The 18,135-nt window shown below is 42.0% G+C and overlaps 1 protein-coding gene across 1 annotated transcript in view; it reads right to left on the bottom strand.

Moving 5' to 3' along the window:
• AFF3 (ALF transcription elongation factor 3) overlaps window positions 1-18,135 on the bottom strand; it is a 307,610-nt gene that overhangs the window by 101,818 nt on the left and 187,657 nt on the right. The window contains exons 6-7 of the mRNA XM_057374860.1: window positions 17,799-17,835; window positions 12,042-12,093 (exon numbers count right to left, since the gene is read on the bottom strand). Coding sequence (XP_057230843.1) covers window positions 12,042-12,093; window positions 17,799-17,835 — 89 coding nt within the window. The remainder of the gene's footprint in view (window positions 1-12,041; window positions 12,094-17,798; window positions 17,836-18,135) is intronic.

Genomic DNA, 18,135 nt, shown 5'->3' with positions numbered 1-18,135 from the left:
ACAGGATGGGCAGCAAGTAACAAGACAGGGAAAGAGAAATCAGAAATCACCCTGTGCATTGGGCCTCAGGTGCCCAAGGACAGCTGGAGAGTGGGCAGGGATGTGGGGCTGTTCCCCAGGCTTGTTCTGCTGGGATCCCCTCTGTCCCACAGAGCCACACTGCCAACACATCAAACACATCTTCTGCAGCAGCAAATGAGGCCACACATTGCCCAGCTGCATTACAACAACACTGGGGTTAATTTTTCATGCTACTTAATTTGGTCAGTGCTGTGGGCTGGGGAGAGGGGAAGAGTTGTGTAACATGGTGTGATGGGTGGAAAGTCTCTGAACGTCACYGTGTCTGGTGGCCAAAGATGGGAACGGGGCCTGGCAGCTTCCTCTCCTTGGCCTTGGGAGGCAGCAGCTTCTTAGGACATCAAATACTTAATTAACTGAGCTGCAGAATTGTAGGATAAGATTCAAATAGTTCCTTCTCTGATGGGAGAGTGTCAGCCTGGACCACGCTGTTCTTGGTGAGTCTTTAAAGMTAATGCAACTCATACAGAAGACATTCTTTGAAAAGAACCAGAGATTTATTTGAATGAAAATCTGAGTGGATGACAAGTGCATGCAAAGAAATAAGATGAGATTTTAATTTCTCTCAAGTAGAAAAACATAAGCGGCTTGAGCAGGAGGTATTTGCTTTCCAGCTAGGCACCCAGGCTTTTATGTTCTTCAGKGCACAGAAAGAGTTGTTCTTCTCATAGTGAATTCACAGTTCTGCAGTGTCATTGTGCCAAATGGGATCATGCTAAAGAGATACTTGGCCATTTCTGTTAGATAAAGATTAATCAAAATAATTTTAAAAGGAGGGCTGTTGCTTTTTATAATCTTTTCACAAGGCCTGGAGATGATGGCTATTAAGTCATCCACCTACTTTTGTCTGAAGGMAATAGATACAAATTTGGAATAATATCAGTTTTATAGGTCCTTCTACAAATCTAACCTTTAGCAATCCTGCTTTCTGCCCACTTCTCGCTGTTTATGTATTATGTCTTTGTATTTGTTTAGTCTTATGTGTTACATGCAGTAATGAAACTCCTAAAATCCTGGATGACAAATCTTCTGTTACCATACCTCTGATCTTCCCCCTTCTCTCTTTATTCCACTGTCTCCCAGGCTTCAGAGCTGGAAATTTGGTTCCTGACTCCTGCCTACTCAGCATCAGTCACAGGATGCTGCTGTGGGTGCTGGGGGGCTCCTCACGAGACCATGCCTGCTGAAGAGAGGCATAAGCCAGCCACTCCTAGACATGAAATCCTTGTAAAAGGCTCAGGGAGAGGTTTCAATCTCTTGAATACAAAGCCTGCAAGAGTAAAACTCTTCAGGGGAGCACAGTCCCTCCTAAACTGATGGTCTGCCTCCTGGCCTCGGAGCTGGACCGCTCGCTCAGCGGAGCCGTGCTGGGATTGCTGCACTGCAGGACGCAGTGTCAGCGTGCTGATGGCAGCTGTGAGGGATGTGGAGGGGAAGCAGAGCTCCACAAGACAAACAAGGCTCCTCTTTCTTTCCCCTTGCTCGGTCCATGTGCAGTCACTCTGCAGCAAGCCTTTTTTCAACTCATGCAAGTCATCCCGCTTTACTGAGGCTGCTCACAGTAAAGCTCTCAGAGAAATGTTTTATAACTGAACTGGAGATGGGCAGCACAGCACAAGCCCAAATCTAGGTGCCCACAGGAATTCTCAGTCTTTCAAACAATAATGCTGAAAGAAGTCATGCTGGAAGGTATTGTGCTTGTCTATAATTATTTATGASATCAGAATCTTACTGTGTGACAGAAGAAAATATAGATTTTTTTTTTTAACATTTCCTGGCAAAAGGTTTCATACTTTCTTTCACAAAAGTCTATACAAACTGCTRTTGCTTACAGTTAGTACAAGTATTAAAGCTTATGTCTTGTATTACATTTTTCATCCAAGGAAAAGGTGGATTTTATGTGAGCAGGGACATGAATCGTTTCTTAAGACCAACAGTTAAAACAAGTATTGACCAGAGTAACAACAAATTGCTTTTGAGGTTACCTTCTGTGATATTYCGGGGTGCCCAGCCCCAGACCTTTTCCCTGCTCTGTGTATTTGGCCTCCCCCTGAACTGCATCCAGACGGGTCACACATCTGGTTGCCTGCCTCATCTCCCAGGGGGACTTCAGAACAGAGGGCCCCCTCTATGCCCACATTATAAATGCCACAAAAATTGGTCATCAAACCAGGTACAAAAGGATAATTTGCTCATTTTTTGTCTGTACTGTGCTATTAAATATTTTAAGATATTAATTGTGCTGATTTGTCTGCTTTGCTTTGATAGTAGGAAAGCTGATGGTGAATATACAGGATTTTCACCCATAATTGCACTAAATTCCAATACAATTAAATATCCAGTAAGTTCACATGTTTGTCAGGTAACAGATCWGTTCTGTTTTAATTTAGTATACCTCATCTATCATACCTCCTGGAGTGTATCTCTGAAGAAATATGTCAAGAGACTCCTTTTCTCTACCCTCAATTGCTTACAGTTTATGCCATGAAAAGGGGAATCAGCACAAATGAATTCTGACAAAATATCTCACAAAACTAATAAAAATCAGCATGCAGAAATGCCAGCTGTAATTTCACTATTTTGCCATAAAATGTCTGTGGGCCAATCAAACCATGAGGTTAGGGKTTTTTTTTTTCCCTTCGTTAAAACTTAGCTTTTTTCTTTGTAAGTCAGTGGTACAGTTGCCCTGATTTTGGAATGATCAGTAAGTATAATCCTTTTGAATCTCAGGAACAATATACCTCATCCAAACCTTTGTCCTGATTCATCTCCAAGCTTTGATAGCTTCAGTATGTCACCCTGCTTGCTTGTCAAATCTATCATCAATTCTAAATTGCTGATAAATATATTCCACATCTCTTTTGGGAGATGAAGCTTGTCTGCATGCTAAACAAAGAACAGAATGCACAAAGCCAAGATACATGCTGAGATATAATATTCTCCCTCTTAAAATACCAGAGGTGAAATGATAACGCGGAAAAATTCTTACCCTGAGGAAGGCAGACTCCAGTTGTAGCTTAGCAAATCAAAGACCAGAAAACTCGCTTGCAATAACATCCTAACAAATCCAAAGGGTTATTTTTCCCCAGTTAAAAAATATCCACTCTCTGACTTTTAATCCAAATCCAAAGATTAAGGCTGAAGAACTTCAATAATTTGTTTAGCTAGGTATGAAAAGTAATTTGTCATGAAACTSCCAGTCTGCCACTATAAAGGTTTAAAAAAATCATAGCTATTCATGGCTGAACAGTCGGACTTTTCCACACAGGAAAATTCATCATCATTTCAGGTTTCAGTATCTTTTTGTATTTTGCATGGCAAATAAAACGTTGTCCACCAAGCTTGAAAGGTCTCTTTTTTTCGAGTTGGTCACTCTGTGGGAGAAACAGGCACTTCTTTAGATTCCCTTAATTTGGTCTTCATAGTCATAAAATGAGTTAACAGCAAAATGTGGRAGCTTCTTATTCACAGTCTCACTTTCTTGTTATTAAAAAATTATATCTGTGTACCAATAAAGCAGAAAACTAAAGCACTTCAGATTCCAAAATCTTTCCATTCCTGGACGAGCTTTAGTGTTCGAATGTTAATAGGATGCCTGCATTTAGGGGGAAGAAAAAAACCCCTAAAAAACTTGGCCTGTATTCAGGCTCAAGAGTCTGTGAAACAGACTTTTTCCATACTATGACCTCAGTCTTAGGATTTCTCTTTTGCAAAATGTTAGTTATTTTTCTTGGCAGATGGCCAGAACCCTGTATCTCTCTTTCTTCCCCTCGCACTCTCCTCCCCTCCCCAYCCTCCAGGCACACACACACCTCTCCTCTCCCCATCACCAAGCAATTCAGYCCTGAGATGAAATAACCCCCCATTTTTTGGCTGACTGGACATGGCRAGGAGAAAAGAATCAGGTTATGACATCCTGGAAGTATCGAACACCCCTGATCGCTTTTCTCTTCTTTTGGACCCATTTTGTTTGGTTTCCCCGCCCCGAAGCCCTGGGCAAAGCCAGCAGCCCCCCACACCCAGCAGTGGTGGTGCCCCCGCCAAGCATCAGCCACRGCGGGTTTCAAGTTGCAGCAGCTTTCGCCCAGGGTAGAGAATTTCCAAAATGTGTTACCCTGGCAACCAGGAATTTTAGCCCAGCAAAAACCACCACCACGCACACCGCGACTCCAATGTGCGAGACGCTGAGCTTCCACTTATCATTTTCTTCAGAGAAAAAATACAGAGTGGGGTCGATGGTGTCTGCCTTCTTGGAGGCATTTCTGATGAAACAGGCTTCTCCCAGGTTCTCGCATCTCCTGATTTTCCTGGCAAMCCCTCTCTAACCACCGTATTCCAAGCTAATACATAATACTCACAAAATTCCTAATTAGTCCCTTACAAATGACAAAGTCCAAAGAAAACAATGCCTAAGAGAAAAGTAATATGCTTTCAGTGTMATGCAGGAAAACATTTCCTCAAGTGCGATGATATTTTATCCAGTTACGTTGGTCAGCTTTATTCTAAATGACATTAAATGAACACTGGTGATACAGAAGCATTTTTTGACTGGGTATAAAATTAGAAATAATGCCCTGCATTATATTAAGTTTTCCAACAGGACAAAGCTGCTGTTTTGGAGAGAAGGTTTCTCCTGCATGAAACCACTTTCCCCTTCAGCTCTGAGCCAAGGGTGGCATCAGAACGAGGGCAGCTTCCTGCGGCTAATTATTTTTCCCTACAGTGTGCYGAGTACAGGTAGATAGTAAAGGTGAAGGTGCTACACAAGAGGCCCTGTATCAAGGGTATTTTATAAATAAAACTCTGCACTGAGCCATAAGGGTAGTTAATGCAAGCTTTTTGCTATATCTGGTAAAAGAGAGGGACAGTGTTTAAAAATAGGACAGTGAAAGCCCTATCTCACCCCATCTAAGTCAAACAAAACTCCCCTGGACCTCAGTAGCGCTTTTATTTAGCATTCACCTATCCCCATTTCTGTTGACATCTCAAATAATGCCTTTTTTGGTCTGATTCGAAATCAACAGAAGCTCAATTTTGTCCCAGGAAAACCACAGCTGCAATTAAGGTCAGATTGGGTTTCCATATGTTTTCTTTCTAAAACAAACAAATCAGCTCCAACTCATCTTCTTTCAGGGAGACCATGTTTTTGAGATCTTTTTTATACGACTTTAGGTGCTATTTAAAGATTATTTTTTACTTGTATCATCTTTGACTGCTATGTGACTGTATTTTTTACATGGCAAAAAAATGACCAATAATAAAAATTTATTCTTTCTCCTTAACTCTGTAAACCTTAAAGACAGATTCAGTCAAGATCTGTGTGAGCAAATGTCTTCCAAGAAAATGTCTTTATAGCATTTGAAGAAAATAGACTTCTTGGTATCAACTTACAATAGGGTTTTTTTTTTGTGAACTATCAGCAGTATTGTACACTGTAAAGTCAAAAAAATCTGTGCTCAGAAAAGGTTAGGAATTGGCAGGAAAGGTTCACAGCATTGTGACAATACCACTGTGGCTCTGATGCATCCCACAGGTGAAATCACTTTATTTCTGGGAGTGAGAAGTTATGGTAGAATTAAATTTTTAACAGTCTGTATATTTAACAGAGAAACACTCTGTACATGGACTAAGAGTAATATTTCAGGAGAAAGGTCAGAAAAAGGAACTTTTTCATGGGAATTTGAGAGCTGAGGAGGGGGTTTTAAAATTTTAGCTGCCCTTGCTGGACTGGCTGAGCAGARTGAGAATCTGGCAGTGTTAGGGGTTAGCTCTGCAGGCTGGGGCTCGAGTAAACAGGTGGAACAGTGCAATGAAGCCAGCCTTCTTCTTCTGCCAGAGACTTAGTTCATGGATAAACACCAGACTTTCACTTCTGCAGTTTTAAAGACCTCCATCACTCTGAAAAACACTGCCTTCATTCATCACAGTAAGAGGTTGTTTTCTTTCTTTTTTTTTATCATAGGCTGCAAGACTTCTCTCAGAAACATCACAGATTTATGTTAAAATCCATCAGCATATTGATGCTTTTAGAAACAGAAAAAAAATCTTTAGTTAACATAAAAGATGCCATTTCATATTGCCTACCATCCTTTGGAAGTTGTGTTTCTCAGCAGAGCAGGGTCATCTGTGCCTCATGAGCAGATTGATACGCTCCATGACAGCCTTGGATAGAGCCTGTGGAGTTACTGAAAGAGTTTTCACCAAATCACTGGCTGATGCAGATGTCCTTGCCATCTAAACTGCCCACAAGCTGAGCTGTGAAAGATTAGGAAATTGCCCGGTACCTAAATCTGAAAACTAAAAAGTGGATTATATCCCATAAAAGTTTTTGCAGCCTTTTTTTTTTTTTTTTGGAACCAGCTTCCTCACTAGCATAGATTTCACCCTTTCCATTGTCCTCCAGACCCATCTGTTAGCTATTTTCTGGTTCAATTGACTTGATCCATCATGGTCCTTTTGGCAAACAAAGAGAAGGATATTGAAGATGTACCGCTGGAGGGTTTTTTCCTCTGCAGCTTGCATGCTTTGTCCCTTCTCTATTTGCCATCTCTCCCTCCAGTTCAGCAAGACTAAAGCCAAATCCTTCTAATTTAAATTGTGTGACCCCTGTTCCAAGACTGAAACTCTGGAAAGAGGATGGGAGAATGGTGATGGGCCAGGAGCAGCCACTCCAGGTGGCAGGTACCTGGGAAAAGCACCAGCTTCTGCTCTCCCTTTCTCTCTACTCATGGCACTCCTCAGGATTTTTACCACTTACTACCCAAGACTGCCTTTGAAAACTTAAACTACTACCCATTTCCTTTACTGTTCTGGGTGAGTAATACTCAGCTTTTTTTTCAGAACATTACATTTTTCAACACTTTGTACAAATATTTAATGAGATAGTCTTCTTCATGGTGGTCTAATTATTTTAGCTGGGGGAAAGCCCAAGGCCATTCAGTGAAGTGAGGTGGGATTAAGGCTGCTTTTCCAACTCCAATGTCCCATCAGATTGCAATTGTTGCYCTGGAGACTTAAGGTCGAGGCCACAGATCAGCCAGGTATGAGAGGACAAGCTTCCTGGGGGCTGAGAGCTGGATGCTGATCTGGCAGCACTCGCTCAAACCCATTGCCTGAATTTGAGACTGGTTCTTTCTGTTCTCTGCAGACACCTTGTAACYCCCCTGCCTCAGCCTTCCCACTGCAGAAGGGGAAACCAGCAGGAGATTTTGGCTGTTGAGTTTGTCAGTGAGTCACTCTGCAGACACAAGGGGAAAGATAGAAGAGAGGAGGAAAGAACCAACAGCCCCTGCTCGTGCCAATACAAACGCGTGTCATGTCATACAAGAACAACAGTGATGCTGCTCCAACACRATGTTTCCTTCCTGAAGGAGAATCAGGGTGGTGAGAATGATGAGCAGGTGTTGGATGGGCAAGAAACTGCAGCACTAATGTCTGCAAAGCTTAGGAGCTGCTGAATTTAGTGCTGCTAATGAAGATCCCCCTGAGCAAACCATTCTGCAAGTGATGCTGGGGACCAGTAAGGGAAGGAACAGAGCCAACATCTATTTCTGCCTGGCAAAAGCAAACAAGCCAACACACACACACATACACACACACACACACTGCGATCTCTGTGATTCTCAGAGAGTGTTAGCAAAGGACAAAACCTGCATAACTGCCATAAATTATAAAAGCCTCCCTCAATCTTGGTTAATTCTCTTGTAAAAAGGGAGGGAAAAATCTGGAGCAGCTCAGCATGAAAACAATTGTGGGAGGGTTAATAAAGAGACAGCGCTGAGGTATCCAATTGCTAGCCCTGATATCATTAAGTAAGTGCACTAGAAATGTCGAGGTAAATGCATAGCAGTGAATCACAGTCAGGCATGATTAACCTTGGGTAGTCTGAACTGGAAATCATTTACAAACACAAAGGTACTGAAGAACATCACAACAGACAGTATATCGAAAGTCATTCCAAGAGCAGGAGTCACGCTGAGAGCTTTGTATATTTGTGTCATTTTTTAATTATTGTCATATTTTCACATGGGAGGATGGAAGATTCCAGACCCCTGGCTAAGGGAGGAGTTCTTGGGGCACTGCAAAGTCCTCTGAAACATGTGCACTGGTTGGAATCCTTTGCCTTGCACGAAAATTTTATAAAATTAAAAGTTTTAGTTACAACAATCCAAGGCTTACTGAAAGGACACACAGATATGACAAAGAAAGACTAAAATCCTATAACTGCAAATATTAAAGAGCCAAAGGTCACCCTACTTTCATCCGTACCCATGTCTTAACACAGCCATCCAGACTACGTGATAAAACGGGAAGGGGGGGGGGGGGGTGAGGATTTTAATAAAAATTAGGTGCTTTAACAAAATTTGTTAAAGTTTTCTGACCCTTGAAAATTGAGCTTCTTATCACAAAACCAAAAGAACAAAACATCACTGGATTTTTCTGATCAGTCCAAAAGGTTTGGAAGTGCTCAGCAAAGCTGTAGCCATATGAYCCATAGAGAGCTACATATATATTGAGTACAACAACAAAACCCCTTCAAATACAGAATTCTCATGGCTTTAAAAGCATTCAATTACAAGGAACATGAATCAAYTGGGGAAGACTCCRGACAGCTTAACACTTCAGTATTGTYTGCACCTTTTATTGCAATTCTTCWGTGCCAGCTCAGGTGATCACTGTGAATGCCAATGCAGTGAAAGCCATAGGAATATCGTGCAAAACGATACAGCTCTGCTTAGATTTCCTTCTTGCTTTTGTATCGTTCTCCTAAATCCATCTCAGTTATCCTTAGCATTGCAGCAACTGCCCTTATTTATCTGCCTCATTAGGATGCTGCATCAATTAATATGCATTACCTAATGCATACTGGGTTTTTAATGTTTAATATTATTATCAGTGGAGARCTATGTGGTAATGAGTCTATCTGGAGAGTTAATGCATACAGGAACCCCCTGTGCATAATGCTGAGCCCAAACCCTCTGAGCAAGCCACCATGCATCCTGCACTTTGGGTTTCCATACTCTTGGAGGTTACAGACAGCATCTCTGCTCCTGGGGCTCCAGGTCTCAGGGTTATGTTTGTGTTTGAGGACCTGCAGCCCAGTGGGCAAGGCACGAGGATTATCTTGAGGGGAGATGTCATGTTAATGCTTGGCTCACAAACGCCTCGCTGCCTGATTCAGGAGGGTAATCAACCTGTCCTTGGAAGCTGCATAAATAATGTCTGGATGRAGGTAGTATATCTGCACCAGGGGTGAATTAACTGCCGTTGAATCATATAAGCTTGGCTAGAGTGTGAGGCTTGTAACATGCCGGAGGAAAATAAAAAAGACATTTTTGAGAAAGAAACATTAATTTTCTCCTCCCCGTCTCTTCTGTTATTTTCCTCTAGGCAAACATGACTTACTTTGKTTTTTTGTTGCTGTTTGCTCCATTTTCACAGGGAAACGCTGATTCACAGTGAGATGCAGCCACAGTTTCTCCTTGTCAGGCCTGAACGTGCCATCTCTCTCCTACATCAGTGCTGCTCCTTTTTAGCACCCCTGCCAGGAGATGCCAACCAGGGTCCCTCGACACGCAGAGGGCAGTGACATCTCACGAGAGGGCACAGGCTYTTTTTACCCACAGGGACCCCTGGCAGCATTTGTGCCCCCTTGCACACCCTTGTGGCTCCCAGCTGGGCACTGCTGGAGCTCTTGCCCAGGCATGGTCTATCCATGTGTATCAGGGACRAGAACATCCAGCACTGCAGACAAACCAGGCACTGGCTAACACATTCGTAGGAGGTTCTCCTGCATGGGGGCAAGTTGCTACAGCCCCAAAAGAGCAGATAAAGTCTGCATTCGTGACTGCCTGAGATACCAGAGATATAAAAACTGTCCTAGAAGAAGTTGGAAAAGAGAAGAAACCCAGGAAAGGCCAACAGCAGGGCAGCATAAAGAAAACTGGGGCATTCGGTGTGTGCCAACACAGCAACATGAATTACTTTCCTTCATTAACACTCACAGACCCAGTCCTCTACTGAGTAATATGTACATCCTTAGYTTGCTAATGGCTTTTACTTCACTTCAGTTTTTGATCTCTAGTTTTCTCTTCTACTGCTCTCAGTTTTGTATCTCTTTCTGATAACTTGATGTGTGAAATTCCTTCTCCTCCTTCTTAACTGCACCCCTCTTCCTTCTCTTTTAGCACAGCACTTGTTGGCTCTCTCTTTCTTATCTCYTCTTCTTCCTCCTGCCTCCATTTCCATGGATTATCTCTAACTAGAGGTACCTTTGGCTCCTGAATGCAGTCATTTGTTTCTGCTCCTAAWACTTGTTCTGGGAACCAAAGTATACTATGGGGTAGCCTTAGAATATAGCAACAACTTAAAGATAACCATTATAAATACACTGAATCTAGCAGATAGCACAGATCCAGAGTATTGTGCCAAGATCTCTTATTAAGCAAGGAACCTTTCACACCTAACTAGATTCTGACATGGTATATAACACAGTATATAGTCTCGAACCAAATCCATAACCATATTGGGGTGTATCCCTGAACCCATATTTTGGGTTCAGAGATACTATTRTTCGTGGTTCAGAAATCTTACAGGATTTTAATCCAGTGAAGGAGAAGAAAGGAACATTCATCATCAATAAAATACTAACTAGAAAAAAACACTGTGGAGGATGGCTTATGTTTTACATATTGCTAAATATCAGCAAAAAAAATTGTGTTCATTTCTCCAAAATACCTCCAGATGGCATTAAAACCCTTCTTCTTTTGGTCTTTATAGCAATATTATTTTAAAGAATGATAATTATTGAAATCATTCTATTAAARGTTCCCAGCAATCATACTATCAGAAGGCATAAGATTGCTAATGCTTAATTCATTTAATAAGTTTGCCTAAATGTGCTCACATGCTATAATTACATTCCACAACACAATCTGCAGGACAAGCCATTTCTTACACCGTGTCAAATATTTTTCTAGATTAATTTCCAGAAGATTTTTAATGCGTATTTGCAGCAGGAATCAAAATGTCCCACAATAAATCACTGTTATTGTACCTCCTTCTGTGACTGCTTTTGGCCATATAACAAATGGTGACACCTTGTGAGATTTACATGATATAATGCTCTGAATTTAAATAACAGGAATCAGAAAACATAAATTATTGGCCAGATGCACTCTAAACCTCACATGACTGACTGTTACAAGAACTTCCCTTTCTCAAAATTGATTAAAAAGGTGAATGGTTTTGCAGAAATTCATAATGCTCCTGCCTAGTAGTTATTAAAAGAAGTCACTTATCTTGCTCAGTTTGGGAGACTGATGCTGTTTTTTAATTTTTTTAACTTGCAGCCCATCTGTTTCGTAGACTGGTTTATGTTGGCAATACAATTCAGTCTTTTGYATACTAGAGTAAAAAATGGTAAAAGCTTCTATTGTTGCACTAAAGTGAAGGTGAACACTGATATATTACAAGTGCCTGTTCCTATCTATTTCTTGACTTCTTTTGTTAATTCAAAAACATCAACAGAATCATGAGAGACCACAGATAACTGTAATTGGATTTCAAGTAATTCAGAGGTGAAGCTGCAGACTCCAGTCTTTTAAAATTACATCAGTACATCAAAGACATATGTGACATGATGTTTTTTAGCAAGTGTGACAAACTCCAGCAGCATTAAGGTAATGCTGAAGTAAGGTTCTAAAGGCCAGCCTTGCATACCCACAGAAATAATCTCATATCTCTTCAGCGTGATATGGAGCCATTCCACTTCCACTTCTGACTTACTAGCATGCAGAAGTTCTAGGAATAATTAATGTTTAGTCATTATCTAAAAAGCCGTTTTACGAAAAGCATCAGTGAAAGAGCTTTATCTTAATGAAAACAAACAAATTCTATTTTGCCCAACAAATCTGATAAAAACACAGCTGCCTTCTCCAATCTGAAACGCAAATGTGACTTACGATGTATGAGTTGCGCTTTTCTCTGGGGTCTTTGGCTCTACATCACTTTTCCCTTTAAAAGAGAAGAAGAAAATGACATCAGAAATGGGTCAGTATGGAAACTGCTCAGACGTGACACATCAATGCTTTATTTATTCATTGCTAACACTGACCACTCCTGCCACACGTACAGACAGTGGTGGAGGCAACCACAGGGCTGCAGGGGCACTGCTGCAGTATTTGCAGTTGGGGGGTCAGTCCTGACTTGTCTTTTCTTGACACTGATACGTGCTCTGGATATGTCAGGCAGAGAAACTCCACAAGAGGAGATGCTCAGAGGAATAGGCTTTACCAGCGACAGCAGATCCTGGAGCAATGGAAAGGATTTCTCTAGGACCCTACAGCTCCGCTGTTGAGAGTGTATTCCATACAACATGCACTTGCTCCAAAATCCTGCTCCAGGAACAGTAATTATTTCATACAAAACAAAACAGCATCAGCAGGAGACAGTAAGGCAGTGATCAGGGCACAATTCTGCCAATGGATATTTTGGTTCACAATCATTTTGACAAATTAAGGATTTGAYCTTTCAGCTTCTGAAAGTGGGGGCTGGGGAAGCCCTCTTTGCTATGTTGGCTTAGGCACTCAGTGCCAGAAGTCAAGTACCCAAATGCYTGAGAAGCATCAGAGGCCCAAGGGATCCCTCTTCCCATTTCCTYATGACTCACATGGGTCCTGGCATGCTGGCTTGTCATGATGCCCATCTTGGGTCCAAAATAGTCTCTCTGCCCAACACAGCTTAGTCACACAGCACAGACAGTGTGATGCAGGCTGCTGGCAGATAGGGTGGCACTGCTTGTGCTGAGTCAGGCCAAGTCCTTCTYCCTCCTTTCTACCCCCTCACCAAAAAACAGCAAGGCTGATGTTTGCTGTAATTAATGCTCTCTGARTAAACTGAGAGAGCTGCATGCTGTGTAGCTCTACCATGGATTYAGAGGRTAWGCMACTCCACTTRAATCACCTTGAACTTGAATGCTGGGCCAAGTGACTGTGCAGATGCTGCTCCTCTTGTGTGTCACTGGATGCTAATAGCTGTCTACACATGAGTTTATGTCGCCTGGCAGACAAGGAGGCACAGAGGTTGAATGTGACTGGTTTGCTGATGGATATGTTTTTCTCCATTACCTTTTAATGAACTGTGTTAAGCCAAAATACACCTGTTCTCTTCTTAAAAAAATGCTTATTTTGGTCAGGCCATTTTGGTGCTGCCTCATATGCTGCTCATTGATTTGGGTGGGTTTTAGATTGGTCCCAACCTCGTCCATGCACATGAGCATTACACATCAYCCTTTTGCTGCTGACAAAGTCCTCATCCTCAGTTTCCACAGAGCAACAGCTGTAAGGGCACCTCTGGAAAACTCAGAGGTGTTGCCTTCAAAAGCAGCACAATTTTGTGACCAATGTTCTTCCACTGATGTACAGAAGGAAGCTGAAGGACTCACTCTAGACAGTGACCTTCTGGAGATAGCTGTCTGGTAGTGGAAGTTCTAGGTATGGCAAACACCTTGACACAGTGCCTTTAGATCTCACCCTCCCCTCCAGTAGGGGTTTGTGTCTACCCAGCTGAGGCATCTAAACTTTATTGAACAGGGTGGGGAAAGCTCTGGATGACTTCAAACCACCACTGCCTTTGGGGTCCTCCAGGGAAGCTCAGCACTCGCTGTAAGACGACAGCTAAAGGCACTTAAAATTTAGGCATGAGCACGGCATCCACACAGGATGGAATATATCCACTCCATAATCTCCAGGTCACTCTTCATTTTCAGCAGAGACCTCAGAAAGTATATCCAGATGGTGAATTTGCTGGCTAGGAAGCTGCTGCTGCAATATACGTTTGTCAGCCTTGCAGAGCCTGGAGCCCTGGAGCTCATYTGCATTATGGTAATTTGGAACAAGAAACCAACAGTAACAGTTGGCATATATTCAAAGATTTTCTATTTGTAACTTGGGTCTTTTCTAAGTGATGAATTATTACCATGAACACTGGTTTGTTTGATTGTGAGAGGGAATATGGATTCCTGAATCCTTTGCCAGCAGAGTTCACATCARTTCTACTTTCAGCAATGTATGTTAATGCAGCAAGAAGGGAAACAGAGGAAAGAGAATCTCTGTGATTTAGCCAAACTGGATATTAATGGATTACCCCACAGTAAGCATGTGTAGCTGCTTTTATGCTAATTGTCACTTAACATACTTCTGTGTGGACAGGAAGGATGAAGATGGTGCAAATGTATCAGTATGGCCTATCAGAGTAGAAAATGTGGCCATTAATGCTTTATSAGTTCTTACCAACTTTATTCTCACTTGACTGAATCTTAGAAATTTTACAAATGTGTATAGCCTGCTCATAGTTGAATGGCACAGATAATATTTTTGSATAAATGTATGTAAAAGAGAACTACCTATTACAATAACATAGCTTTTTACACTCACTCTTGGCTAAACTACGGTTTGCTTTTGATTTTTTTGTGTAACCTGTGAAATACATGCAGGTACCACTGTGGGAGGCTGGCATTTGCTGAACTGCTAAATCTTCTCTAGTTTTGGCTTCTTCTTACCAGCAAATTTGCGCCAAACTTTGTTTTCCTTGGCCTTTTTGGAATTAACAAAGAACATGCCACACACCTTGCTATGGGATTGCTATTAGCACACTTTATTTCAGATGCCACTCACCATGTGTGTCTCCTGAAACAGGTTTGTGCATGTCTCAGAGGGTGTATGCAGGAAACACACAGTGGAAACAACCTGTCCATAGATCCTTAGCCACAGAACTGGGAGTCCTTTGCTAGTTTCTACCTCTTACCGTGCAACTTCTTTCGTAACCATTTTAGATACAAGCAGAAGATGTCTCCAGATTTCTTGACTTTCAAAATAAACTTCAAATGAACTTTTTTAGGATTTCCCTGTTGAATAGCAGGTGGCTAGAAAAGGAGTTCTCTCTTCCTACTCGGCATTTTGGTGGATCACTCAACCAGATTGAGTTTCCCTTCCTGATTAACAAGGATAAATGATATTTATTGTGATGGAGTAGTACAATTTCAGCCATTATGAGTTTTTAAATGCTTTGATTTCCTTGTAGGAGAAGGATGACAGAAATGCAAATGTTATCCATGAGAAAGACACTGTTGGCAGCTGCAGTAAAACCATTGCATAAAATGACAGGCTCAAGAGCCACTCCAAAGAAGGGTGCAATGGGAAAAACAAGCATTGGGACTCTTAAGATGTGTGCTTGGATAATGCAATACATTGACCATTTGATTTCTTTCTCACAGAGTAATTTGCTAGTATTTCCTGGCAAGACCTGTGGACCTGTGGAGAGAGGAGCCCATGCTCGAGCAGGTTTGCTGTCAGGACCTGTGACCCCACAGGGGACCCACACTGGAGCAGTCTGTTCCTGAAGGACTGCACCCTGTGGAGAGAGGAGCCCATGCTGGAGCAGTTTATGAAGAACTGCAGCCCAAGGGAAGGGCTCATGAGAAGTCCATGAAGGACTGTCTTCCCTGGGAGGGACCACACACTGGAGCAGGGAAGTGTGAGGAGTCCTTCTCCAGAGGAGGAAGGAGTGTCACAGTGTGACTCAGTGACTGCAGCCCCCATTCCTTGGTCCCCTGCACTGCTGGGGGGAGGAGACAGAGAATTTGGGAGTGAAGTTGAGCCCAGGGTCAAGAGATGAGTGAGGAGAAGGTGCTTTTAAGACCTGATTTTATTTCTTATTGTCACTCTGATTTGATTGGTAATAAGTTAAATTAATTTCCTCAAGCTGAGTTTGTTTTGCTCATGACAKTAACAGGTGAGTGATCTCTCCCTATTTTTATCTCCACTTCTGAGACTTTTGCTGCATTTTCTCTTCTGTGCTCAGGAGAGTAATAGAGCAGCTTTGGTGGGCATATGGTGTCCAGYCAGGGTCAACCCACCACACATCTGGATAATTTCTTCCCACATTTCCTTTGAGTTTGACATACAGGACTGGTAAATCTATGTCTCATTCTARCAGTGTTTTATCTGATGTCTTATTCCAGCACCTCAACAGGAATTCTCACGGATATKGCTCTGAGAGGTAGTCAAACTCTCTGTGATGTTAGGAAAAGTGTCTGGGTGTCCGACAGTGGCCCTAACTTGTGCCACCAATGAAGAAAACGTTTCTGTGTGGATTCAGTTGTTCTTTGGTTTGGTTGCCATCAGCCAGGCAGTACCAAATGTAGCTTCTGCCCAGCTGCAGATTTTGCTGAGATAAATGAGGATAAATGAGAGATAAGCTACAGGTGCTGGGGCATGGGAGGGATGGGGGAATTGGAAGTGAAATAGGGTCAGAGACTACAGGAGTAAGAAGCAGGGGAATGTTGTCATAGGATCAACTTTTTAATYCATGGGAAAGTAGTTTTCATTAAATCTGTTTTAGAACAATCTATTTAGCAGAACAATCTACTTCATTCAAATGTTGAGAGAAGGAAATACTCAGCTAAGACCAAAGCTGGCCAAATACTGTGGCCTCTGATGCCATAGTGAAGCCCTCAGCTCACCTGGTGTGTTTGTCATGCCTGTGCCACTGCCTGTGTTTGCATAGCCCTCTCTTTTATGGCTCGCTCTTGCTTGTTTCTTTCATTACTGCATTCATTATTATCTGACAGAACCTCATAGCCTTTGCCTTTTATTATTTCCTTAGTGCTGGTGCTCACAGCAATATCAAACCAATGCCACCAATTAAGTGTCACCACTGCATGTTTCTTCACAAAATTGTCTTCCTCATGCTGACCTTTCCCCAGTGAACAGCCACACCATTTTAAAAGCCTGCATCTCCTGCTCTTGTCTCTCTGGATGTCTCTTCCCTCACGCAGTGGGTGACCAGACCCTTTCAAAGCCCTCACTACCAGCTCAGGGCATTTTTCATCTTCAGTCCCAGCCCTGCAATTTGCAAACAGTGCTCTGTGTTGGCTGACAGGTCAGGAAGCTAGCAAAATAATTCTTATGTTTGTGATGATTTTATGTGGAGAGAAGGATAGGATCATGTATTTTTAATATGCAAGACAACATCAACAACTATCAGAGGTGTCAAGGGAGAGGATTAATATTTTGTTTTGCAGAGCAATTCAATCTTCCTGCTCAATACAGCTGCTAATTTTTTYACCATAACTAAGTGTAATTAAAGTGCTACTGATCTGCCCCATGATTTGCAAACTGGAGTCCACTGAAAAGCCCTGAGTAGGATCCACACATGTCACTTCCTACCCACACTCCTGGCCAAAAAGACCCATGGCCATAGGGTCTTTGAAACATTATCTGGTGTTAGTCTGGCAAGATTTATGTAGCTTATTACTGTGCAATGGCCACAGAATATACCATTGTTATGAAAGATAAATGATAACAAGTTTTCTCGCGGATTTTTCTGGCAGTCTGGATCTGGCTGTGCAATTAGGTCAGCTCTTTTCTGGCTTTCCAAAAAACCCACTCTTTTGCCCTTTCAGTCTTYTTCATTTACATAATTGAACCGTCATAACGAAATGAATACTTTTTGTTCTTCCCAGGCCACCAAAAGAGCTGACATTTTGTATGGTCACTCTTCAGTTCAGTTCTCCATATTCAGCCATAGCTGAGTGCTGCCTGCTGAGGCTCAGTGCTTTCCCAGTCTGCTACAGATCCCTTACTCCATCAGTCAATTCTTTTGCAAAGACGTTGTCTACCCCTGCACCCAACAAAGTCAGAAAATGCGTTGGTACTTACTTGTATTGCTGTGTCCTGTAGATCCCTGTTGTGACTCCTACAGCAATAACAGAAAAAGGGGAAATTATATTATTTTTTCAGCATTTTTTGTGGCAATACTTGCTTGCACATTACCTTAACAATACAAAGAGCACTGATGATTGTTCATTTGGTTTCAAAGCAATTTTCAATTACAAGAATAAATCCAATATTTCTTGGAAAGTCCATTAATTCTAAGGCTTGTAAACTTACTTCACAGCAACCCTTTAATGGTGCAATTCCTTGTACAGCTATTACGACTCTCCTGCTCACTATTCATTTATTGATCAGCCAAAACTCGTCTATTATCTTCTACAAG

The sequence above is a fragment of the Malurus melanocephalus genome, unplaced genomic scaffold, assembly GCF_030028575.1.
Source record: "Malurus melanocephalus ecotype Western Australia unplaced genomic scaffold, MMel_1.1 scaffold_234, whole genome shotgun sequence".
Classification (NCBI taxonomy): Eukaryota; Metazoa; Chordata; class Aves; order Passeriformes; family Maluridae; genus Malurus; species Malurus melanocephalus.
This window is presented reverse-complemented; position numbering and strand designations above follow the sequence as displayed.